Genomic DNA, 23,006 nt, shown 5'->3' on the forward strand with positions numbered 1-23,006 from the left:
CAGGGCTGCAGGTTAGGGTTCAGAGGCAGTGCTCCAAAACGCAGCCTGGGGGCAGGGGACTAGGAGGGAGGGCTGTATGGCAGGGTGCCTGGCTCCAGTGCTAGGACGCTGAGGAGGAGGAAAAGCAGGCCTCTTCACAAAACATGCTTTGAATAACAACATACATCACCTGTCCCCTCTCCAGAGCCTGAGCTAGAGGCAGGTTTCAGTCTCTGGGGACACTGAAGTCCTACATTTTACCTATGGGAAATGCATGATGCGTGAAAGCATCCTCTCCCTGTCTTTCTCAGCAGGCCTCTCTAAAAATCCTACCCCTGTGCAAAAAACTTGAGTTGCTAATGGCTGGTGAATGGGAAATGCTGTGTCTGAAAATTCATTCTTCTCTGTGGGGATAGCAAGTGCCACCATTCATCTGGGACCAAGGGAAAAGCCCCTCCTCACACCCTGGTGCTGCTGCCACCTCCCATCCATCGTCTACTTCATCCCTCATGTCTGCTCCTGAGTCTAGGGCGAGGGCATCTCCCTGAGATGGGGAACCCAGAGCAGGGCTGTCTTCAGGCAGGATTACCTGGCCCTTTCAGATCTACGTCATCTATCCAGCCTAAAATAGCCCTTGCAGTTTGTGAACTTACATGTATGCATGCAACACAGACAAAATACATGGTCATCTCACCCGAGGGAAATGCTGTGGTCACAGTTTCTGCCTGCAGTTTCCTCTCTCTGATTTACCTGTGCTGGACTTCTAGGTCAAACAACATAAGGGAAGAGCACCTGCCTTTTCAGTGCCACCCCTCTTTTATGGCAACAGTGGGTCATACACTTAGAAAGAGGAGGAGCAGCTTAGGGGCCATGCTCTGATAACTCCCCTTTGATGGGCAATACGACCGGGTGATGTGTCCTTTGTATAACACTCGAGAAGTTCTCCTTCTCTGCCAGCACTGGGAAATACTGTGACCAGACAGGGTCGGTCTTGGGATGCTGTTCCTTTCCCACCCTGTATTAAATACACAGGTTCATGAAAGGAACAGGGCAGCCAGATCTGATCAGAAGCAGGATCTGGCCTTTAGTACAGAAACCCAGTGGCACATTTGCATTGCAGAATACATAACAAAGCCACATTTTTGGGTATATGAGCAAAGGAAGAGGATGACAGGTATTGTACTGAAGGGGGAAAATCACACGGGGTCAGGCTGCAGGTCCAGCCAGCACAGTGTCCTATCTTTGGCAGGGTCCCAGAGTGGCACGTACAGAAATGACCTAGGAAATAATTCTTCCTGCTTTCTGCAATCTGTGCTTTCAGTAACAATATGGTAGGCACCTCCTTAACGAGCCCACAGTGGTGTTTTTTTTTTTTAAATCTGTCCTTATTTCAGCTATATGGTACAGACTTCCCCAGTAGCACATGCATTACTAAAAACAAAGATTACACGTTTGACTTTATAGAACATTTTCTGTAGAGAGACTAGTGATGTCATTGAATATTGACTCTTTATTAAGGCAATTCTGAAGGGGCTGGAGGGGAGGGAGGGGGAGAAGGAGGGAACTGAGACAGTGTCAATGGGATTGCATTAAGGCAAAATTCCTTCCTTCTGCATTTCATCACAGTAAAAGCCACATAAAGGCCAGAACAATAAATGACTCAAGCCAAGGAAGAGATTCAGTGCAAACAATATCCCACTGACTAGCCACAGACGGGGCCAGGTCCTCGACTGAGGCAAACTGACAGCGCCTTGTTAGCTGCAAAGCTATGCTGATTTAATTCCATTGAGGATCCCAGCCTGGGTTCAGGGAGGCATTTTAATATGTGTTTCATATTAATTCGTTCACATTTAAATGCTCTCCTGAATCAGGGCCACAGCCCTTTGAGTGCAAGTCTGTAAAGTTAACAGAGTTTAATTTTCATTCACTACATAAATATGTCATTCTGCATCCCTTTGGTTCACTTCTTATCTTATTGCTACTAATTGAGTAGTTTCTTTAACATGGTTTTCATTTCTATCATGCTTTGCAGTCTGCTTATGTTTTGTGTTATGACATGAAAATGAGTTATCCTTTGGAGAGCATTTCTTGCAAAAGTTCCACAGTTTGGGTATTTTTGGAGGACCAGGTTAGGGTATGTTTTTTCAGTGAGTAGTAATCTACTCTGTGAGTAATGCCACTGGTGGCAGAGGCATAACTTGCAGAGGAGAGTACTGCTCAGTTCATAAACCACCAGCACATAGCAGACTCCAAACACTTCTCTCTTTTCACAAGAATTTCCTAAGAGAATCCTACCGTTCCAAAAATAGAGCCACTAATACTCGCATTGGCTTGGGGAAACGCCTTTTGTTATCCCGATGCAAACTGAAGGGAAGTGTGGCAGAAATGCTACCAGAAGCATGAAGACATTTTTAGGCAGAAGCAGTATATAACATTTCATAATCCTAAAAGCTGCCTGCACCTCCCAAGACAAAGAGGTCCCATGTGACCTCTGACAGAAAACCCTGGTATCCATTAATATAACAATATGTACAGGCCTCATTATTGAAAAGAAAACTTCATCAGGAACATGAAATGGTTATATCTAGCAAAGTGGAAAGTAAGGCAAAGAAATCAAGCACATATTACTGTTCAAAACAAGACCTTTTTTGGATACACAACTTTCCTATGATCTGGAAACATGTATAATATTCATGCCTTAAAAGCATGAGCACCCTGCATATTTCCTTGATTCAGAGAAGAGCATCCAGTTTGAAGGAATCAAAAGGGTGAATACCAGGCCTCAGTACAAGTCTTTTGTGCTTTAAACTTTCTTCATGCCTTTTCCCATAAGGCAAGCAAACACCGTCATGACCATTTTGGGTTTTACTTCAACCAGGTCTTCTGGAAGGGCATAGACTCTTGCTCCAATTTTCCTTGCCATAGAGATGGCATATCTGTATTGCAGGGGTGAAAAAAAACAAAACAAAGGAATAAATTAATGCAGTACCATGCATTTGCCCTCTGTTAAGAAGTTTTTTACATGACCAGTACCTGAGTGGGTTGGGAACTTTCTTACTGATTCATCAAAACTTTTCTATAGGAATGTATGAGGCAGGTTCACAAAGAACTAATTTCTAGTAAAAGGAGGAGTGCATTCCCTGATGGTTAGAGCACTGATTACCTGCAGCATGGGAGACTGCAGGTCAAAGTTCAGTATGAAACATTTAGTTTCCCATTCCCTGAAAGATTATCCTAACAAGCAGCCATCCTAGTCTTGCTCCCCCTCAATTTCTGCTGCTCAGGCTTCACACATAAACAAATCCATGAGGATGGAAAGGAGAAGGCTGATGTTGGTGGAGATCAGTGTTGTTGGAAAATCGACATTCAGGGCTTTCTCTCCTGTTTGAAGAAGAAAGTACTCAAAATCTACAAGCTGACCTTCCCATCTCCCTCCTCAGAGTCCACTGTTGCACAGCTACTGGCTGTTCTCCAGTGGGTATGTCTCTTCTCTCTATTTTTTCCTGAAAAAAAGCTAGAAAATCCCAGGTTCTTCCCACTGCAGAGCACATACATTTGTGAAATTCTCCCCAAAATGCAGAGAAACGGGGGGGAGGGGGGGGAGGGAAAGGGAGGGGAAAAGAGTCATCAGCAGGGATGAAGAAAAGAAGTATGGAGAGAAGCACATGTAGGATTGCAAGGAAAGAAAGATAACATGGTAGGAAATGGAAGGGAAAAAGAACAGTGGGAGAAGTCTTTATAAAAATAATGGGAGCTCTGATTGCCTTACAGTCATCCTTTCCTCTTTTGTAGTTGCCACATAGCAAAGAAGTAGCTAAACTGATGATCAGACTGGGAGGTGATCTGTATAACTCTGAAAGGAAAGGGAGATGCTCCCAGCATTGGCTCTCTGCTAGGAAATGGTTTGCTCAGGAAAAATAATCAATATCCACACCCATAAAACTAGTTTTTCAGGCATGAATCCTGTCCTCCCTCTTCTCTCTTAAAAATGCCCTTGTTCCACATGTATGTGACTGAAGAGGTAGCATGACCTCTAATTACTGGTTTCCATGGCTCTCTATTGTTGGCATTGTTCCCTGATCTTGGAAGGAATTTTAAATTTAATAAGAGAAAATAGGAGCTTGTGAAGCCAAGTGATTTTGATCCCTTCAAGGGAATTATAAAGCAGGAATTATAACATTACACACTTCATTTCCATTGATAGTCTTTTATACTGCCTAACTCCTAGCCTTCATGCTTCTTACTCTGGAGGTATTTCTCAGTTGAGGTTGTGCCAGATGAGAATGATAGCAGAGCAGTTTTCAAAGACAGAGTCAGGCAAGCCTGAGCAGGTAACTCATGTTAAGTGTCACTTGGCACGAACGTACTTAGCATTATTTAGTTTCTCCTCATCGTTCAGGTCCTCTGTTTTCAAGAGGTCATATTTGATTGATCCTGGTTGAATAGCATCAATGAGATCCAGGACGGGCATGCTGGTGCTGATTTTGCTATCCTGTGTAGATGAAAAATACTGTTAGATGCAAGAACAGGATGACAGATCTCCCACAAAGCCAGAGTCTAGGCTCGAAAGCAATGGACAGCTCAGTCAAATACCATTTAGATCTTCACAAAGGGCTGCTTAGCATCACTTTTCATCTACAGCAGACTAAAAACCCTTTCAAGGATTTTTTTTTCCCCCAGTGGAAATAATTAAATCAAAAGATGGGGTGCTGGGCTAGTGAATTTGCTTCTGATCCAAGGACTGGAGCACCTCTCCTATGAAGAAAGGCTGAGAGAGTTGGGGTTGTTCAGCCTGGAGAAGAGAAGGCTCCAGGGAGACCTTATTGTGGCCTTTCAATATTTAAAGAAGGCTTATAAGAAAGAGGGGACAAACTTTTTAGCAGGGCCTGTTGTGACAGGACAAGGGGTAATGGTTTTAAACTAAAGGAGGGTAGATTCAGACTACATATAAGGAAGAAATTTTTTGTGATGAGGGTGGTGAGACACTGGCGCAGGTTGCCCAGAGAGGTGGTAGATGCCCCATCCCTGGAAATGTTCAAGGCCAGGTTGGACAGGGCTCTGAGCAACCTGATCTAGTTGAAGATGTCCCTGTTCATTGCAGTGGGGTTGGACTAGATGACCTCTAAAGGTCCCTTCCAAGCCAAACCATTCTATGATTCTATGATTCTGTGATACTATAACACTGATACACGTCTACTGATGGGATGTGTGAGGGGGACCAGCTGTGTGTCTTCTGAGCTTATTACATGAAGTCTGATGGATCTGTCCTCGCCTGGTGCAAACTGCTGATTTACATCAACTGAATGTTCCCCAGCTTGGGAAGTGTCTCAGATGTGTTAGCAAAATTGGAAGCTCTCTGGAATTGGAGCGTCTCTGTGTTCATAAGGTGCCTTGCAAAATAGGGTACCACTCCAAACAGTACCACCATGTTATAAAAGTATTGCTATTATTCTTTTTAATACGGTCATTTGTAATTGTTGCCATTTAATAACAAACAGCATAGCAATTCTTGCTTAATTCCAGCCATCGTTCCTGGCTCTATACTTTGATTTCCTATGTCAAACTGGTGTTCAAGGTGTTTTCTTTTATGATCATATCACGTTTCTGTTACCTTTTCATAATAAAACCCCTTGAATAAAATCACTATATCTGAACATGCCTTTGAAAGGGAATGAAAAATAATCAAATTATGTAGTTAATGATATCATAATATATTGTAGGCATGTACATGTGTATATATATGTCTATATACAGGCAAAGTATGTAACACACACAAACACACTGAATAAGATATTCCTAAGAAGAGACTTCCAGCAAAAAACTGTACCTTGAAACTGGAGATGGTTGAATCCTTCCCAGCAGCAGTCAGCGTTTCATTGACCCAGCTGACAATGATTTCATCATTGACCTTCTCTCCACCACCAATGTCTTCAAGGATATTCAGGGTGTACCTTAAGAGGGAAGCCAGGATACCTGCATTTGCTTAAAGTCTACCATAACTTCAGAACCATCCTGTATGTGCACAGCTTGACTGGGATCATCCCAAAAGTCCTCTTAGACCTGATAACCCCCTGCTTCCCACACATTCACAGTATATATGAATTATATTATAACATGTTAATTTATCTATTGGGTCTAATTCACACCCAGTTACCTCATCACTGTTTTGGGAATGTGAAAATGTTTTGACACTCAAAATACCTACAATGTCCCTCTTAGTTGATCTCAGTGTAAATGATTCATTCTCACAGTGCTTAAAAAATAATCACTGACTTTAACACCAGAAGGGAATTGTTATGCTTATGTAAGACTGACCTTCTGCATAAACACAAGCCCAGAATATTTTGCTTATATGCCAGCATACACCTTGGAAAGACATCCTAAATTGATGGCAAGTTATCACCACATCCCTAGATTAATTATTTGCCTGATAAAGCTATACCTTGCTTTGTAGACTGAATTTAGTCTGTATTTATTTTCTAACCACTGGGTCTCTTTACACCCATTTACGGAGCTCTTAAACACACAAACACACAGAGAGAATTACATTAAAGTGGGGAGAGCTACTTAGTTGCATCCACTTCATGCAGCAGATTACAAAACTTCTGCAACAATTCCTTGCTTCCAGTACATTCTCCCCATTCCCTGATACAGAGACCTTTCAGCTCCTTTTTCTCTTTTCCATGCAATGAACATTTATTCATGCCATACCGCTAATGACAATAATGATCTTCTGCATGAGCTGACTGTAGTGGCCTTGCCCACAAGATAATGTGCTTCCTGATTGCATCCCTAACTAGGAGTGAGCAAAAGGTTACTCTGTCTTTGCATAGAAGTGCAAACAGAGGAGTGAGAAAGCTGTAGCCTGTAGACCCTTCTCAGTGATAGCATCAGGAAACCTTTACAATACAAACTCAGTATATCAAAACACTCTGAGGTTTGTGTCTGACTGCCATACCTTCTCATCAACTGCCAGATTAAGGCCAGCGTGAGCGTACGGTTTCCTTCATTCAGATCTTGCCCAGCGATGCCGACAAGGGAAAATTTGGCTTGATTCTTTCCCAGTTCCACTGCATAGTTGCAGTTTTCAAGCTGTTGATGACAGGTGCAATTAGTGCCATTCAAAAATATAGAAAAAAAAGAAGACAAGACACTGTTACTTTAAATTCTTTGGATTGCTTAGCCCAGACCCTCCTGGGCAAACAGGAGCTTTGGGGCTCTGTGATAATACAGCTGTTTGACTACGAGCAGCCAGTTCCATCCCAAAAATGCCATGGTAAACAGTTAACATAGAAGGAAATGTTATACTTAGTCATCAGGGCCTGAAAAACAGATTACCCTGGAAAATATGAATCTATGGCTCATGGGTACCTCCAGCATGATGGCATTGCACTGAGACAAAGGATTAATGTCCACGTCAATTTTTTAGGTCAGTTAATCACTCTGGTCTAACTGGATGGAATCCAGATAGCTAGGAGAAAGCTTTGTATTTAACAGCAACTCTGTGATCTGTTCTTGAGGCATCTGGTTAAGAATGCTTATCATCACTGTCTTCATTTGATGTGGAGGACAGTGATCCAGACAGCTGCAATTAAGCTGGTGCCATACGACTCACAGTAAAGATGCATTATAATTGGTGACTAAGTAGCAAAAGTGGTCTGCAAATACAGTTTTTAAATATTGACACAACAGGTGTCGAGTCTTTTTACTTTACAATTATTTTTCGCTTGTCAAAAGAGCCAGCGTGTTTCTTTTTCAGGATGAAAACTTATTCACTGACTAGACAAAATCCCGTTTAATGTGCCGTACTTGGGACTTGAAAACAACATGAGTGCCCATGTTGCAGTTTGAAATTATATAGTTATCCTCTGAGGATAAGGCATCATTACTGGAGCTATTCCAGCTTTTTGTACCTTCTTCATGTTGCCACCCAGTTTAGGATATGGTGGTTTGTTCACTCTGTTCCAGTCTACTGGCACTTTAATCTTCTCATAGAGCTGGAAGATAACCAAGGCGTCTGACAGGTCACTGAAAACAATAACAAAGATACATCATTGTCCAGAGAACAGAGGAAAGGAACCCAGCTAAACTATTGGTAGAGGTAAAGTTAGTTTCCCAAAAACTAAAAAAAAAAAAAAGCAGCTTATATTCTTAGAGGGTCCAAAAGTTTTTATGTCTTTATAAACAATTTGCTGACTCTATTTATCATCTGAAGGAAGTGTAATACCTCCTCTTACCTATATAAGTGATTTACACGTGGATTAACACCCAGGGAGTTCATCCAGTTCCTGAACGTCCTCTCTTCCCTTGTCTCACCTAAAACAACAGATAGATCAATCAACCAGCCTACGAAACACAACACTGCAGTAAAATAAGTGTCTTGTGATGAAACCATAACTCAGAATTTACAGTGCACTGAACCATAAACAAAAGGAGACACTGGCTGACATGTGAAATAAGAGAGCACGGTGCAGCATGTAATATTTCTTCATGCCCTATGTATTACGGTATTTAGGCAGAATGGCCTTGAAATACCTTCAAGAATTCAAGAACAGCTTGTGCTCTAGCGTGAACTGTTTCACGATGAGGCTGAGAAGGAAGGACCTGTAGCTCAGCAAATGATCTGTACATCGGTGGTCCTGACCCCAACCCAGAGCAAGCAGGCAGCAGGTTTATGCAAGACATGATTTTTAAATTATATTCTCAATTAAGGGAATGCCAGATCAACTCTAATTTCAACTAACAAGCACTCTCAGTAGTCCGTACTGGTTCAGACATCCCACAAACATTTTGGCTTTTAACATGTGCTAGCCACAGAACAGATCCCCAAAATACTAGAAGCTACATGCAGGGAGAGAGCAGCCTCCCTTTCTCAAGGCTGCCTGTGCTAACAATGCAGTGAATATATGTCCGAAGGACATAAGGTTAGGTTAACCTATCATCAACTCAGAGCTGGGAATACTGTGGCAAGTGGGGCCAGAAAGTACCTTTACTTGCATTTTCCTTACCTTCAATAGAGCTCCAGTCAATGTCCTGGTTCTCTGGCTTATGCAGGGCAGGGTATTTGTTGAACAAGTTGGCGATGAAGGCCAAGTTTAGCTTTGGATTTCCCCGGACAACATCGGTGGCCGTGACGAACTGCCGGCAGCCCAGCCGCTCCGCCTGCTGCAGCATGCACTCCGCTCGCTGGACATCATCCTTCTCCTGTGCCGGCAGAAAACGGGACCATCGAGCCTCACCCCGCCGCCTGGCGCTGCACACAAGACCCGCTCAGGGTGTCCACACGTGGAGCTACGCGTGGGGCTGCTAAAGCAGGTCCTGTCGGATTTATAGCTATTTCCTTTCCCACTTTTACTAACAGCAGGTCTGTGTTTCCAAATGGCCTTTACCTACAATCCAACCATCTTACTTTATTGCTTTTACAGTTATATTCCATATAAAAGGGGATGGTTTGATGAAATTCCCAAATACATATATTTAAATATGTTTGTTACATGTTAGTAGTTTATCAGCATGATTCAATGGTTGTTAAAGTTTCAGCAATAATATCTAACAAAAGGCAAAACACATCATTTAATTCTTTGAAAGCTTTGATTTCTGAAATACAAGATCATGTTGCAAAGCTAAAAAGAGTTTGCTTGTTCTGGCGTCTCCGTGCAACTCTGTGTTGACCAGCAATGCAAGTAATAGACAGAAAATATCGGCATTTACTCTAAACTTATCTCATCTTACCCTTAATCCTGACATGTCAATAGTAATAGCCGGAATGCCTTCTTCATCTCCCTTGGGGGCAACTTGGTTCAGCAAATGGTAATAAGCTCTTGAGTCCTGTGACGGGCAGAAAAATTAAAGGGAGGAACAATTACATCTAAAGCTCAGGTTTTGCATGCCAGTGCTCCCCTGAACAATGTGCCTGCATGCTTAGTTTTTATTACATCAATCATTGGGCTACATAATTAAATTAATTAAGCTGGAAGCACTTAGCAGTTCCTACTTCATGCTGTATTTGCCAAATCTATTTCTTCCTTAAGCCAATATACATGTGCTGCAGAACGGTCAACGCACAAGACAAAATGCTGTATGTTGCACTTACAAAAAAGACAGCAACAACAAAGAGATATTAGAATTTACTTAATCCGTACATTAAATTAGAGATAAGAAAATGCATACCTTTATAATGCTGTAGAAGTCAGGCTGCTGAGCATTTAATAAAAGAAAATGCAGAAGGAGAAAGCAGATGTTTAAAGCGGATTTCAAAGCAACGCTGGAACAGTTATGGAAGAGAAAGCATAGTTTTCAAGGACAAAAGTTAAAACCAACAATAGTGTCAGTATTTTTCAGGCAAAAGCGCAGGAACAAGATAAGGAGTTAACATGTTGTGCCTTTAATCTTTTGAGAAACGTAATGTTGCTTCCATGTTGCTTCAGAAATATCTCAAAGAACGGAAATTAAAGCTACATGTTAGTGTCTAGGGACTTGACTCACTAACCCAACTAATACTCTTCGAAATCTAAAGCAGATTACCTGAATTATTTTAAATCTTATACATCGGCAAGGTGGGGAGACATGTTTAATTAGAGAATGGCTGTAAAGGCTGAAGTCTTGGCCTCTGAGAAGTAAACATGTGCCTTATTCTCCAACTGTAAATATGATAAGGGTAATTTATCTTACAGTTGCAGATAGGATTTAATCAGTTGCATTATAGTCCTCTCAGCCACCCTACAGAAAGATGGGAAATGCTCCATTCCCTTCCCTTTCCATGGATATTCTCCAGTCCCCTCCCACAGTGAACCAAAAATCTGTTACAATAAAAATCATATTGTCGAACGTGACTCTTTTGCCTTCCCCGGTATTTTTTGCTGTATGTCAAGCAAGTCATGGTAAATGACTTTTCATGCTTAAGTCCCTGGTGAAGCCTACAACCAGGCATCTCTGGAGTGGGTCTTTTCTCATCCTATGGTGGGAGCAGGCAGGTCGGGTCATGGCTGGGGCGTTCAGTGTGCCAGCCAGCCCCTGGCTTGCCTGGAAGCCAGCTCAGACACCCTCCCTGGTATACCACCTACAGCTCTGGGATGTGGCTGGGCCTCACTCTGTAGCTTTAGTGTCTGAAAGCCATCAGTGTGCACCACTGAGGTTCAAATACATCTGTCTATGAAGAATGAAGGTCCTACAGAGAAAGCTCTGCTGAAATCTGCACCCATAAGCCTATGAAGTCCCAAGTACATGAAATGTGCTACACAGAATAGAGACCCAACCTTGTGAGTGCCTCCCCATCTAGCTATATTATTTTGAATAGTCCCACTGAATTAAAACTTGTAGGTAAGTGCATGCAATGTTGTAGCAAAGGTTGGGACAGAGGAGCACATAACGCAGGTGCTGTACTGAAAAAAAGATCAAGCTGGGGAATTGGAAGAGCCCCATCCTCTTCCCCTACGCCTAGTTACATGTCTGGGTAAGGTCCAGCCTTTTCCAAACCAAAGCCAGGTCAAGAGGCATTTAAGGACATTTAAGAAGGAGGAGAGCAATAGGCAGGGAACAGAAAGTACAGCAGTAGAGCATGAGTCTGTATGACTCAGTATAAGAGTCCCTATGCCCTGTCCAGAGCCAGCAGCCATTCCTTTTCCAGGCATTTGGTGTGCTGGGGCTGGCAGTGATGACTGGGAGGTCAGGATGGGGAGGAATACTACTGAGCGGAAAGGTAAACCCCACTAAAATGATTTTATGTATCCAGCTCCATGCGTTCAGCAGAGCAGTGTCAGCTGCTTGGATTGTTTCAGTACACAATCCCTGTTTGGAGGGCAGGGATTTGGGTGTGGAACTGCTGTTTTGCCATTGTTGGTCAGTGTTTCTCATACCTTGATGTCTGAGCTGAAGTTGTTGACTTTGTTGCATCCTGCATTCTCCAGGTGATAGTTTGCCCACCTCAGCAGCAGTTCCTCTGGAGACAACTTCATCAAGTCCTCCAGGCTCTCTCCTTCTCTCAGAAGAGCAATCAAAGCTAAGCAGGGAAAAAGAAAAAATTAGTGATGTTGTGAATACTTGTAAGGAAGAATGTATAAATATTTTCTCTTTTACACATTCTGCTACCGTAGTTTCTAGAAGTGAGCGACCAAAATGTTGCCAAAATTCAAGCTGGGTTAGCATGACAGAGGACATCAACAGAAAAAGGGTCTCATCAATAAAATGAGGACAAGGCTGTTAGCTGTGGATCTAGCAGTGGATCATATAGAAATGCAAGACGATTTCAGTGTCATCTAAGAACTACCCGAATTCCTTGCCTCAGGTCTTAATGAAAATATTATGATGTTGAGCACAGGGGCAAGATGGGAATGAAAAAATGAACACGGACTTTCTGCAGGTTAGATGAAAGAAATCTCAGTGACCTTCACACTGAAACTGGATCCACACAGGTATCCTGAAGAACTTGCACATGACTTCATGGGCTCATGGGCCAGTAGGGTTAACTCATCTGTCAATTGGAGAAGATACCGTATTTATATAGAAAAATTAACATAGTTATGTTCATAAAAAGAGGAAGAGGCATAATACTATTTATGTTCATAAAAGGAGGAAAGAGGAAAGATTGACCCTTGCAACTGCAGGATGTTCAGCTGATCTCTGGAGCATGAAAAGCTTTAGAACAAGTTTTGAAAAGAACAACTCATAACATGGAAACTAATTGTTAATGTGATAAAAAGGGAGAGTGTACCACACTACTCTGATCTTTCAGTATCATTTGTCACTCCTTGAAAGAAATATGGACTTGCTACATAAAGGAAGCAGTGGAGACCTACAGTGGAGACCTATATCTGAAGTTCCATTGATAATTTGGTATAAGGTGCTATGGGGTTAAACTGAACCGGGAGAGGTAATAGAAGCGTCTGAGAGTAGGCAGTGGATTTTATGAAGAGAACAATGTTAACAATGAGAGAAGTAGGCTGGAAGAAAGATCGTGGAGTTGATCATGGATTGATTTTTGGATTAATGTTTCCTTTTTTTTTTTTTGCATCAATTATCTTGGCACAAATTCTAGCAATGTGATAAAAATTTGATGATGATATTCACTAGGTGGCATAGTCAATACAGAGGACGATTAGGAAATCAGACAGAAAGAACTAGATGACAGTAATAAAAATGGAATGTAATTTAATAGTGCCATGTTCAAAGACACTCACTAGGGAATTAATATGAATCACTGCTATCAGCTAAAAGCTTGTACGAACAGACGATGAAAACAACTTGAGTGTATTAGATGTTTTCTGAGCTACTCTGAGCCACCATACGATATGACCAGGGGAAAACCAAACGTGATATTAGTGCATCACAGGTATTTCCCATAGAGGTTGGTGTGTATTACTGCCTTGATACCATGTCCTTATGAGACCTCATTGGAAATACAGTGTCCCATGCTCAAGAAAGGGGATTTTCACCTGGAACAGCTGCAGAAAAGGGCTACCAGCAGAAGAGAGAGCCTGAAAAGAAATCAAAATTATCTTGGCTTGTCTACTGTGACAAACTGAAGTCTGAGATGAGAAGTGAAGAAGAAAATGCCAGAAAGTGAAAATTAACTATTAAGCAGGGTAAGGCTACCTGCAAAGGAATGGGAACAGAGGACTCTGGGAACTGGTGGCTCTGGCTATGACAGGGATAGAAATGTGGAAGGGCTGAAACAAAGACAGTAACACCTGCGTGGTAACTGGAGGGAAGTGTCACTGTTGCTTGAGCTGACTATCCAGAGGCGCAGGAAACAAAGCAGCAAGATGAGGTACCATGTGGACTGCATGTACACACCCACAGCCTCACACTGAAGCTATTCACAGAGAATGTTGGCATTGGTGAGACACATCTGGAGTGCCGTGTCCCGTTTGGGGCTCCCCAGTACAAGAGAAGCATTGACAAACTGCAGCCTAGCGGAGGGAGACCAAGATAGTTGGGCTGGAGTACCTAATGTATGAGAAGAGGATGACAAAAATGGATTTGTTTAGCCTGGAAAGAGGTCTGAGAGGGGAACGAGTATTGTCTTCAACAATTATAGAGGGGCCAGAGCTGTATTTTCCCAGTATGCACAGCAAAAGGATGAGAAGTTACAGTCGCAAGGTGCAGGAGTGGAAATTACAATCAGATGTAAGAAAAAAAATTCACAGCAAGAGTGATTGGGCTCTGGAACAGGCTGCCCAGAGAGCACTGGAGAAGGCCCTGAGCAACCTCATCTAACCTTGAGACTGGTACTGCTGTAAGTGGGTTGGATTGCTGAACTAGAGGACTTCCAGGGTGAACCTCCAGGGGTTCCTTCCAGCCTAAAATATTCTGTGATTCTATAATTCTGATTTCACAAAGAAAGAGGAGATGTTTGGCAATCAAAAGCGAGGAAAGAGCAAAGCTTCCTGAATGCAGTGTAACATTTCCTTATCCCAGTTTTAGTGCCAGAACACCAATATACCGGGGTGTGGACCATCACTCCTGACCCAATAAGCATGAAATTGGCTCTGCACATACAGGCCTACACACAGCCTTGGACTCTAGAGTGCTGGAACTTGTGAAGAGCAAGGGAAATTAGAGCAGTCAAGAAGACAGGCAACAAATACTTGAAGAAAAAATCGAATTAAGAACTTTTTTAAAAGAGCATTATCCTAAAGACTGTTCAGTGATAACACTAGGGCACTTAAATAAAGAGCCATATATATACCCTCATTCCTGCTGATCTCTATGTCGGCAAAGAGTCCAATTTTGATGACTTGCCACAGAAGACCCAAAACGAGGTACGGTTTCCCTTCTTTTAAGTCTTCGGCTCCAATGTTAACAACATGGCACCCAATGGCTGAAGCAGAGTTCAGGGCCAGGTTCAGATTTTCCTAGGGAAAGAAGAGAACTTTTAAATGATGCAGTAACTGGAGAGCTGAGGATACAGGAAGGGAGCAGAGTCAAAACTAGTGAAATCTGTGAGCAGCTTCACTGTGAATGCATTTATGTACATGTCTGACAACAGGGAGCAGGGGAACACAGAATATCCTGGGATTACAGGTAAGTTCTGGGTCCCAACACAAAGACGGAAAGGACCTCTTTGGCCAAGGTGAAAGACACCATGTCACACCATGACATGGAGCTCAGAACATATGCCTGCATTCACAGTGATGTCCTGGCTCAATCCTGTTATCAAAGCCAAGCTCTTCCTATAGCTAATGCATAAGCGTATGATTAAGTGCAGGCTTAGCTTCAGCATGGGGAAAGCTCTCGTCCATTCGGTCTTGCACACATGGAGGAATGAGGGAGCTACAACCCAGTCAACTGGCAGACATTCCAGGCTTGGCTTTCCCTAAGCTCTATGCAAAAGCTGTAACACTTAAGATACAGTTAAGTTCCTAACTGGCAATGTATACTTAAAGCACACGGTCATAGGAATCAGTATGAATAAACCTGTTGAATTTTTAACCTTGCAGTTCAGCCAAGGTCAGAACTGGTCAAGCCTGAATATTTTGCAGTATGGAGTCCTGGTTTGGGAGTGTTCAGTGGAAGCAGAGGGATTCTGTGATTCACAGTGAGGGAGAGAATGAAAGTGATGTTTCAGGAACATTATGTTCCTTTGCCACTTAATTCCCATTTAAAACAAAATCTATAAGAAAATCTGACCCACCAGTCTGCACTATTGAAAAAGGTGGCTCGGTGAACAGCAGGCAAGTAAAACAGGCAAAGAAGCCTGGACAATATAATTTATCACACAGATATGCAATTTTTCACATGAATTTCATCACTGCTGGCATGACAGAGAGATTTGATTAGATACAAAATACAGAGAGAGACATAGTGTAAATTCTCATAAGCTAGAAAAATTGGAGCATTTCACATTAATTACCTTTTCTCCACCAGACAGCTGTAAAAGGGTTAAGTTAAAGTGGAAGCTATATTGATCAAATCATGTCTACCTGTGACAGCAATTGATCTGAGCTGCATCACTAAGCTATGCTGCTGACCAAAACGATTAGAACTGAAAAATGTGGTATACAGCATAAAAATCCAATTTAATGGCTTCTGAGCTTACTTGAGCCTGGCTAATGTTCCATCAAATCAGAGCAGCTGAGGGCTAAACTGGGTTAGGTTCATATCTATTCCATATATCTATTTATATTCTGTACCCAGATACATAGATGCTGTTCATATAAAAATATCTCTCTACATACTGCTGTGTGAGAAACACAGTAAACTTTAAATAGGTGAAAATTATCTTTTTTGACCAATTTTTAAATCATGTACATGTACACATAATAGAAATAGAGAAGATATTCAGTATTCAAGGTGAAATAGCATGGGTTGTAAAAGGTGGGTAAAGGCTACGGTCCCATCTCAGGCATGTTGCACACCACAGTACTTCCTAGACCATAGTTAATATTTTGGTGAGGGCATCAGACTGCAACACAGCAGTTCTGAATTCAAGTCCATGGCCATGCCTGTGTGACCCTGGATATGGGGTTCAGCCACCTGAGAGCTTCTCCAACTGGAATTGGTCACCATATTATCTAGTTGCTCTTGCACTCGTATGGCATCTACCACAAAGGTATCTAAAGCTTTGAAGTGGCAAACATTATACATTGGATTAAGTGCAAATACAAACACAGTTTGTTTAGTCAGATTGCTCATTTGTTTGGCAAGAAACAGAAATAGAAGTCTATATGTTTTTTATAACGTGGACCTGAGCATCTCACTTTGCCACAAACTTTGGGCAGGACCATGGTATCTTCAGCCTTTCTCTTAATGGCTATATCAAAGCATCCTAAGGGGAAAAACAAAGAGCCTTGTTACATTTTAGTACCTGAATTGTGAAGGGCGTGAGTTTCTTTTTGTTGATTGTTCTCTCATCAATGGTATCTGGCACTGAGAAGTTGATCATCTTACTGGAAATAAAAAAACAGCAAGAAATGCACTACTAGCTATGTGTGCACAAAATACAATATAGCTTTTGTCCCTACGCTTCAGGACAAGTCAAAGAGCTGGAGAGTTACTGAGCAAATATAGTCAGCCTCTGTTTTTCCACATACGCACATGGGCACACACACAATACTCAAGCAATTCTTTTGGGTCACGTGGAGATTGTAATATAAGTGTGAGGCCAAGAATGCCACAAGGTGAAGTTGTGCAAGAAGTTTATTATGCAGGAAATTTCTCTGAAAGCACTCACTATCTTGTGTTGCTTCATTGAACCCTAAAAGCCCTTGGACAAAAATAAAACCAAGTAACTTCTTGAATTTCACTGACTTCATCTTATTGCAAGGGCCTGGAGGCAAAGAAAAACTATCATTTAACATGAAAGAAGCTTTCAGACTTGTTTAATATCTTTATCAATTATCTGGATGAAGGGACTGAGTGCACCCTCAGTAAGTTTGCAGATGACACAAAATTGGGCAGGAGTGTTGATCTGTTCGAGGGTAGGAAGGCTCTCCAGAGGGATCTGGACAGGCTGGAACAATGGGCCAAGGTCAGTTGTATGAAGTTTAACAAGGCCAAGTGCTGGGTCCTGCACTTGGGTCACAATAACCCCATGCAACACTACAGGCTTGGGGAGGAGTGCCTGGAAAGCTGCCTGGCAGAGAAGGACCTGGGGGTGCTGGCTGACAGCCGGCTGAATATGAGCCAGCAGTGTGCTCAGGTGGCCAGGAAGGCCAACTGCATCCTGGCTTGTATCAGGAATAGTGTGGCCAGCAGGAGTAGGGAGGTAATCGTGGCCCTGTACCTAGCACTGGTAAAGCCACACCTTAAAAACTGTGTTCAGTTTTGGACCCCTCAGAAGAAGGACGCTGAGGTGCTGGAGCGTGTCCAAAGAAGGGCAACAAAGCCTGTGAAGAGGGTCTGGAAAACAAGTCTTTTAAGGAGCAGCTGAGGGAGCTGTGGTTGTTTAGTCTGGAGAAGAGGAGGCTGAGGAGAGACCTTATCACTCTCTACAACTACCTGAAAGGAGGTTGTAGCGAGGTGGGTGTTGCTGTCTTCTCCCAAGTGACAAATGACAAGACAAGACAAAGTGGCTTCAAGCTGTGTCAGGGGAGGTTTAGATTAGATATTAGGAAAAATGTCTTTACTGAAGGAGTGGTCAGGCATTGGAACAGGCTGCCCAGAGAGGGGATGGAGTCACCATCCCTGGAGGTATTTAAAAGATGTGTAGATGTGGCACTTCAGGGCATGGTTTAGGACACATGGTGGTGTTGGGCTGATGATTGGACATGATGATCCTAGAGGTCTTTTCCAACCTTTATCATTCTATGATTCTATTATTATATTTTTAAAGAGAAAAGAAGCAAAAAAACTAGCATTACTAAGGCCCTGAATCTGCAAAGATTCATAAGCTTAATGTCAAGTCAGCAGCTTCCATTCAAGCAGAGGTGTAAGCTTCTGCAGACTCACAGTTCCCATTTGAGAGAAAGATAGGTATTATTTACCAAAGCACTATGCCATCACCGACCGCCTGGAAGAGGTCATCTGTTTCTGGATTCATTGGGACCACGTGTTTACAGTCAGGGTCTTTCTCAAGGGCTTTATTAATCCAGTTGACAAAGGCATACTTTTCTTCCTCTGTGGACACAACATCAAATCCATCAGTTTGCTGTGCAATACCTCTACCATCATTTTACTTACAAAAGCAGAACTCCTGGGGGAAAACTCTCCCATCAGTGTGACTGATCAATGAACACTTACAAGAGAAGAAGGCTCTGAGGAGACAGGCAAATGAGCTGAAGACAGCAATGGGCTTGACCTGGCTAATATTCCTTCCATATTCCCCTCCACCGAACGGGGTTACTCGGTGTCATGAGGGCAGGCATATTATAGAGACTGGTAATGAAGTTCATGTGATTCAGCTGTATGTTGCAGTTGCTATGCTCTGCTAAGCAAAATTTATACTTGCACCATAATTTGAATGTATTGTTGTATCACTGCTGAATCAAAATCCCATGTAACTTCAAATAAGTTCAGATAAGCGAATACTGTATTGTACATTACACCCTCCACATGTGGAATATCTAGAAGACCCTGGCCAGGGTGTATTGGACTCTAACAGGAGCATTCAAAAGGTAACTGGCAAATGTTCCCTCTAGTCCAACAAGGCTGTAACATAGCTATCCTGTACCAGCAGTAGCTCACACTGTCACCGCTAGCTCAGAGAAGGCGTCCTCTGTGCTCAGGTGGGTGGAGACCTTGGAAGCATCCTCCACTCTCCCTTCCCTGGAGAGAGTTCCCCACCCCAGCCCCTGGAGAAGATAGCCAAGGGTGGGGCGCCCTCCCTGCGGAGTTGCTTCAGAGTGGGCTGTGCCTAGGAGACAGCAGAAGCAACCATGGCTGCCTCAAACCTTCAGCTTGGAAAAACAGGCTGGGAGAAGGGCTCTGATGGGGTCATCCCCTCTTTAGAAAGTGGTCAGGAACCATTTGGTTACAGGTGAGTTTATAGAGAGACTACCAGAGAACTGGTAAAATGTACAAGGAAGTGGGTTAGCAGCAGTGGGGAACTTGTGCCTTGCCTCACCGGTAAGCAGGGACAGCAATGGGCCAGTCTTTGTGGTGCTGCAGTTGTACAAGGAGGCTGTTCTCCAGCAAGGCTGCAACGCTTTTATGCTAAGGGAAGCTAAGCTGGTTGGAGCTTCCTTCCATAGCCACAGCTCTGCCCACCCCAGTAAACTATCTCACACTATTTTTGACAAAGTTCTGGGGTTTTGTCACCTTCACAACTCTCTGCCTTGCACCAGCCTTGCTTGAACAGCTGCTGAAGCTCACTGAGGCCAGAGCACCTGGGTTTGCATCAAGATAAGGTGCAGATGATCTCCCAGGGCACACTTGTTCCTAGTTGCTATCAGTATTGGACAGCTGTACCTACCTGAATAAGAGTGTTGTGTGCCAGCACTGGATTGCTCAGACGTCCCACCGATAGCACAGATCCCCTCCTTTTTGTTGATCTGTTTTCGGAACGACTTAGCAATGTCATCACTCTTCAGGCTTTGGAAAATCTTTCAAGCACAAGAGGCAATTTTAAAATTTTGGACAATTATACCAAGCTAAAACAGTGAGCTCTTGGGCCAGGAGACACATCCTCTTTGCTTCACACATAAGGAAGCGCAGCCTGCGTATTATTCAGTGGGTTTCTGTGTAAAATCTGTGTATCTGCTGTGGTAGAACAGAATCATACACAGCTTTTATGTTTTCAAAGCAGTGAACAAAGATCACCTAAGTAACAGAAACATACATGGTATGAAACCATGGAGCCAAGACGTGCAGGAGGAGGGCCTTGAACAGTTTCAGTTCGAAGAAAAGGTAAGTAAAATTCTGTTTGTCCATCCCAAGGGAAACGTCACTATTTCAGCATTTGCTTTTGTTCCAGTTCAGACCAGAAAAAGAAGAAGCTCTTTAATAGAAAAAAGGCCCCATAAAGTTTTTAGTTTCAATCTGCTAAAATTTCTCATAACCAACTAGCTAGAACATAATATTTTTGCAACTTGTAACTGAAAAACTTCATCCTGCTGCGTCAACCAAACTGAAAGATATTGAATCTGTTCTTTATGTAGCTACATTCATATAACTTGTCCCTGTTAACTGCAAGATTTCTAGTTCAGTTACCTCCTGCTGTCATATTTTCCAGCGAGGGGACTCCTTGGATTAACTAGGTGCCCATGAGACCTTGTGCTTGTGCCTCCGCTATGCCCTGGGGCCCACCTTGAGTATCCTGCCTGGCATCTTACTAAATAAATAGCATCTTACTTACTGAAATAAATTCATCAAAACTGATCCTGCCATCCCCTGTGGTTGTCAAATTCTGAATGAGTTCTCTGGCTTTATATCCTGGGAGAGGGAGATTGGCTGCCTTCAACACGTCTGTTAAATCGTTGGTGTGGATGAAGCCATTTCCACTGATATCTGCAAAGATTAAAGCAAGCATTTAGATTCTACATCAGCCTAATGAAATTTTATGCACACAAAGGCTGTTGTTTTTATTTTACCTGGGGAAGTGTACATTATGTCTAAAAATTTGTTATCCTGAAATTCAATATTTTCAACCACTGCAGTGTCATTCACACCCAAGAAAAAATTACAATCACCATTTAACAAAAACTCACAGTGGTGTGTTTATATGTTTTAGACATATAGTTATATCTTAACAAGGCTAGGTTTAGATGGACATAATTGACTTTCCAAGGTTTACATATAGACAAACATGTAAGTGATTTATAGAGGGAATATCCTGTCTACAGAACACCTAAAGAAAATGGAGCTGATGCAATGCAGAATTACACCTTACACGTGCATATATTCATAAATATAACTTGTGATTTTGGCCTGTTTTCTGCATCTACTATCATCAGAAGTCATGGGTTTAGAGGCTTGGAAAAGCATATGGTTATCCTTAAAGTAAAACTTGTGTGTTTCTCTGCTATGGTGCTAACACAGATAGTCCTGCTGAGCCTGTTACAAGATCCAGGGCCAGATTTTATGAGAAGATCACCAATATGGGTTAAATAGTCCTTTCTTTTCTACCGATTTGTAAAGATCTCCACAAATAAAAAAGGAAAATTAATCTATTGATTGGAGAGTTCCTGTTAAAACACTATGGTTATGGGCATAGTTATATATATATATATAGTTACATATGGTTATATATTTATATTTGGTTTTTATGTATCTGTGTGTTTCTTGTTCTGCAGGCTCTTTCTCCCCAGCCCAGAGGCCAAAGTGATTTCAAAGAATCATGTGCTGATTTCCTGCATGGTAAATTGCAATGTGAGTCACTGGTTGCATGCAGCAAAAAGGCACTCAGCCCTCAGCATCGGTAGCACAGGGTAATACAGGTTGCAAAGAGCAACCTATCCATTTCTGAAGTTGTACAACAAAAGGATCTGGGCTTGCAGAGGGAAATGCCTGGGAGAGGAATGAGAGCTTCCTTCTGGCATTTACCTTTGTCAGTGCATCAGGCGCACTGAGCACACACAGTGACCAGATGTTTAAGATTGCCAGCCTGGAGTACCATGTGCTCAGAAACCAAACTATCATCATCACCAGAAGCAGTAAGGACAACTGATTAACACATAATCTGGCAAGGCTGACAGATCTGCTAATAAAAACTTAAGTAAGCTGTGAGAAACGCAAGGATTTTTCTTAGAATTTGGGTAGACAGTGATGGATCTGTGTGACTCTAAAGGATACAAATCAGAGGAGACCTTTCAAGGCTTGGAAAGGAAATACAAACCTTAAAAATACATAGGGCTTGAAAGGTCTTAGTAAAGGGATTACAAATTTTGTAGCCATTTCCACATTTGTCCTTTCCAAACTCTTCCTCTCCAGAGGGACTACTCAGTTTACATTAAAATAAAAACTTCTTGCCTCCCAAATAATTAGCCAGGAATAAACAATATTCTTAGGAAAACACTTGAGACATCTCTAGCATGGTTTTCCATACAGCTTTTGAGGTTATTTCACAAACCCTGCTGCTCCTTGCCCTGCCGTCTCTCTCCGGTCAGAGGCCATTGCTCTGCAGCGCGCTGATGTGCTTTAATCTAGGAGGCCTGCAGTGGCAGGAAGATGACTTTCTGTGGTTTCTGTGACACAGCAGATCAGCACTGGAGTAAGCTGTTTTCTCATGGCTGTTCAGTACAGGAGAAAAGAGCCTGCTACGGGTTCACACTTCTGCAGCGCCTTTCCTGTTTGCTGTACTAACCGACTTTGCTGAAAGCCTCTCGTAGCTCTGCCATCTCCTCCTCCGAGAAGTGTGCTGTCGACGCCATTTCTTATTTCTCCGAGCAGCAGGTCTGCAAGAAGAAAACATTTGTTTTTATTTAGTGCCTTTTTGGGTTTGTAGTCAGGATGGAAAAGAGGTGGTTTCTCTTGGATTTTCAAAATCTTGGAGCAGTTCCCATAGCTGAAAACCCAGTTCCTCTCTGCATGCCAAAATCAAGTGAAGGGGTAAAATCTTGCACACATGAGATACAAATCCATGTCCCTCCGGTTGTTTTGCCAGGCCTTGCTCAAAATCCCAAAAGTTTTATTCATACTAATGTAACTGGAAT

General features: G+C 42.5%; 1 protein-coding gene across 1 annotated transcript; it reads right to left on the bottom strand.

Annotated features, from left to right (window-relative positions):
- Positions 1–1,469: 1,469 nt before the first annotated feature.
- LCP1 (lymphocyte cytosolic protein 1) lies at positions 1,470–22,748 on the bottom strand. The gene is made up of 15 exons (XM_064440854.1): positions 22,658–22,748; positions 20,711–20,862; positions 19,829–19,958; positions 18,402–18,534; positions 16,784–16,865; positions 14,666–14,831; positions 11,835–11,977; positions 9,712–9,807; positions 8,988–9,183; positions 8,217–8,295; positions 7,893–8,007; positions 6,938–7,071; positions 5,807–5,930; positions 4,347–4,471; positions 1,470–2,915 (listed from the first exon to the last, which is right to left on the bottom strand). Exons 1-15 carry the CDS (start codon positions 22,722–22,724, stop codon positions 2,783–2,785), a joined length of 1,875 nt encoding a protein of 624 aa, XP_064296924.1. The 5' UTR covers positions 22,725–22,748; the 3' UTR covers positions 1,470–2,782.
- Positions 22,749–23,006: the final 258 nt, after the last annotated feature.

The sequence above is a fragment of the Phalacrocorax carbo genome, chromosome 1, assembly GCF_963921805.1.
Source record: "Phalacrocorax carbo chromosome 1, bPhaCar2.1, whole genome shotgun sequence".
NCBI classification, from domain to species: Eukaryota; Metazoa; Chordata; class Aves; order Suliformes; family Phalacrocoracidae; genus Phalacrocorax; species Phalacrocorax carbo.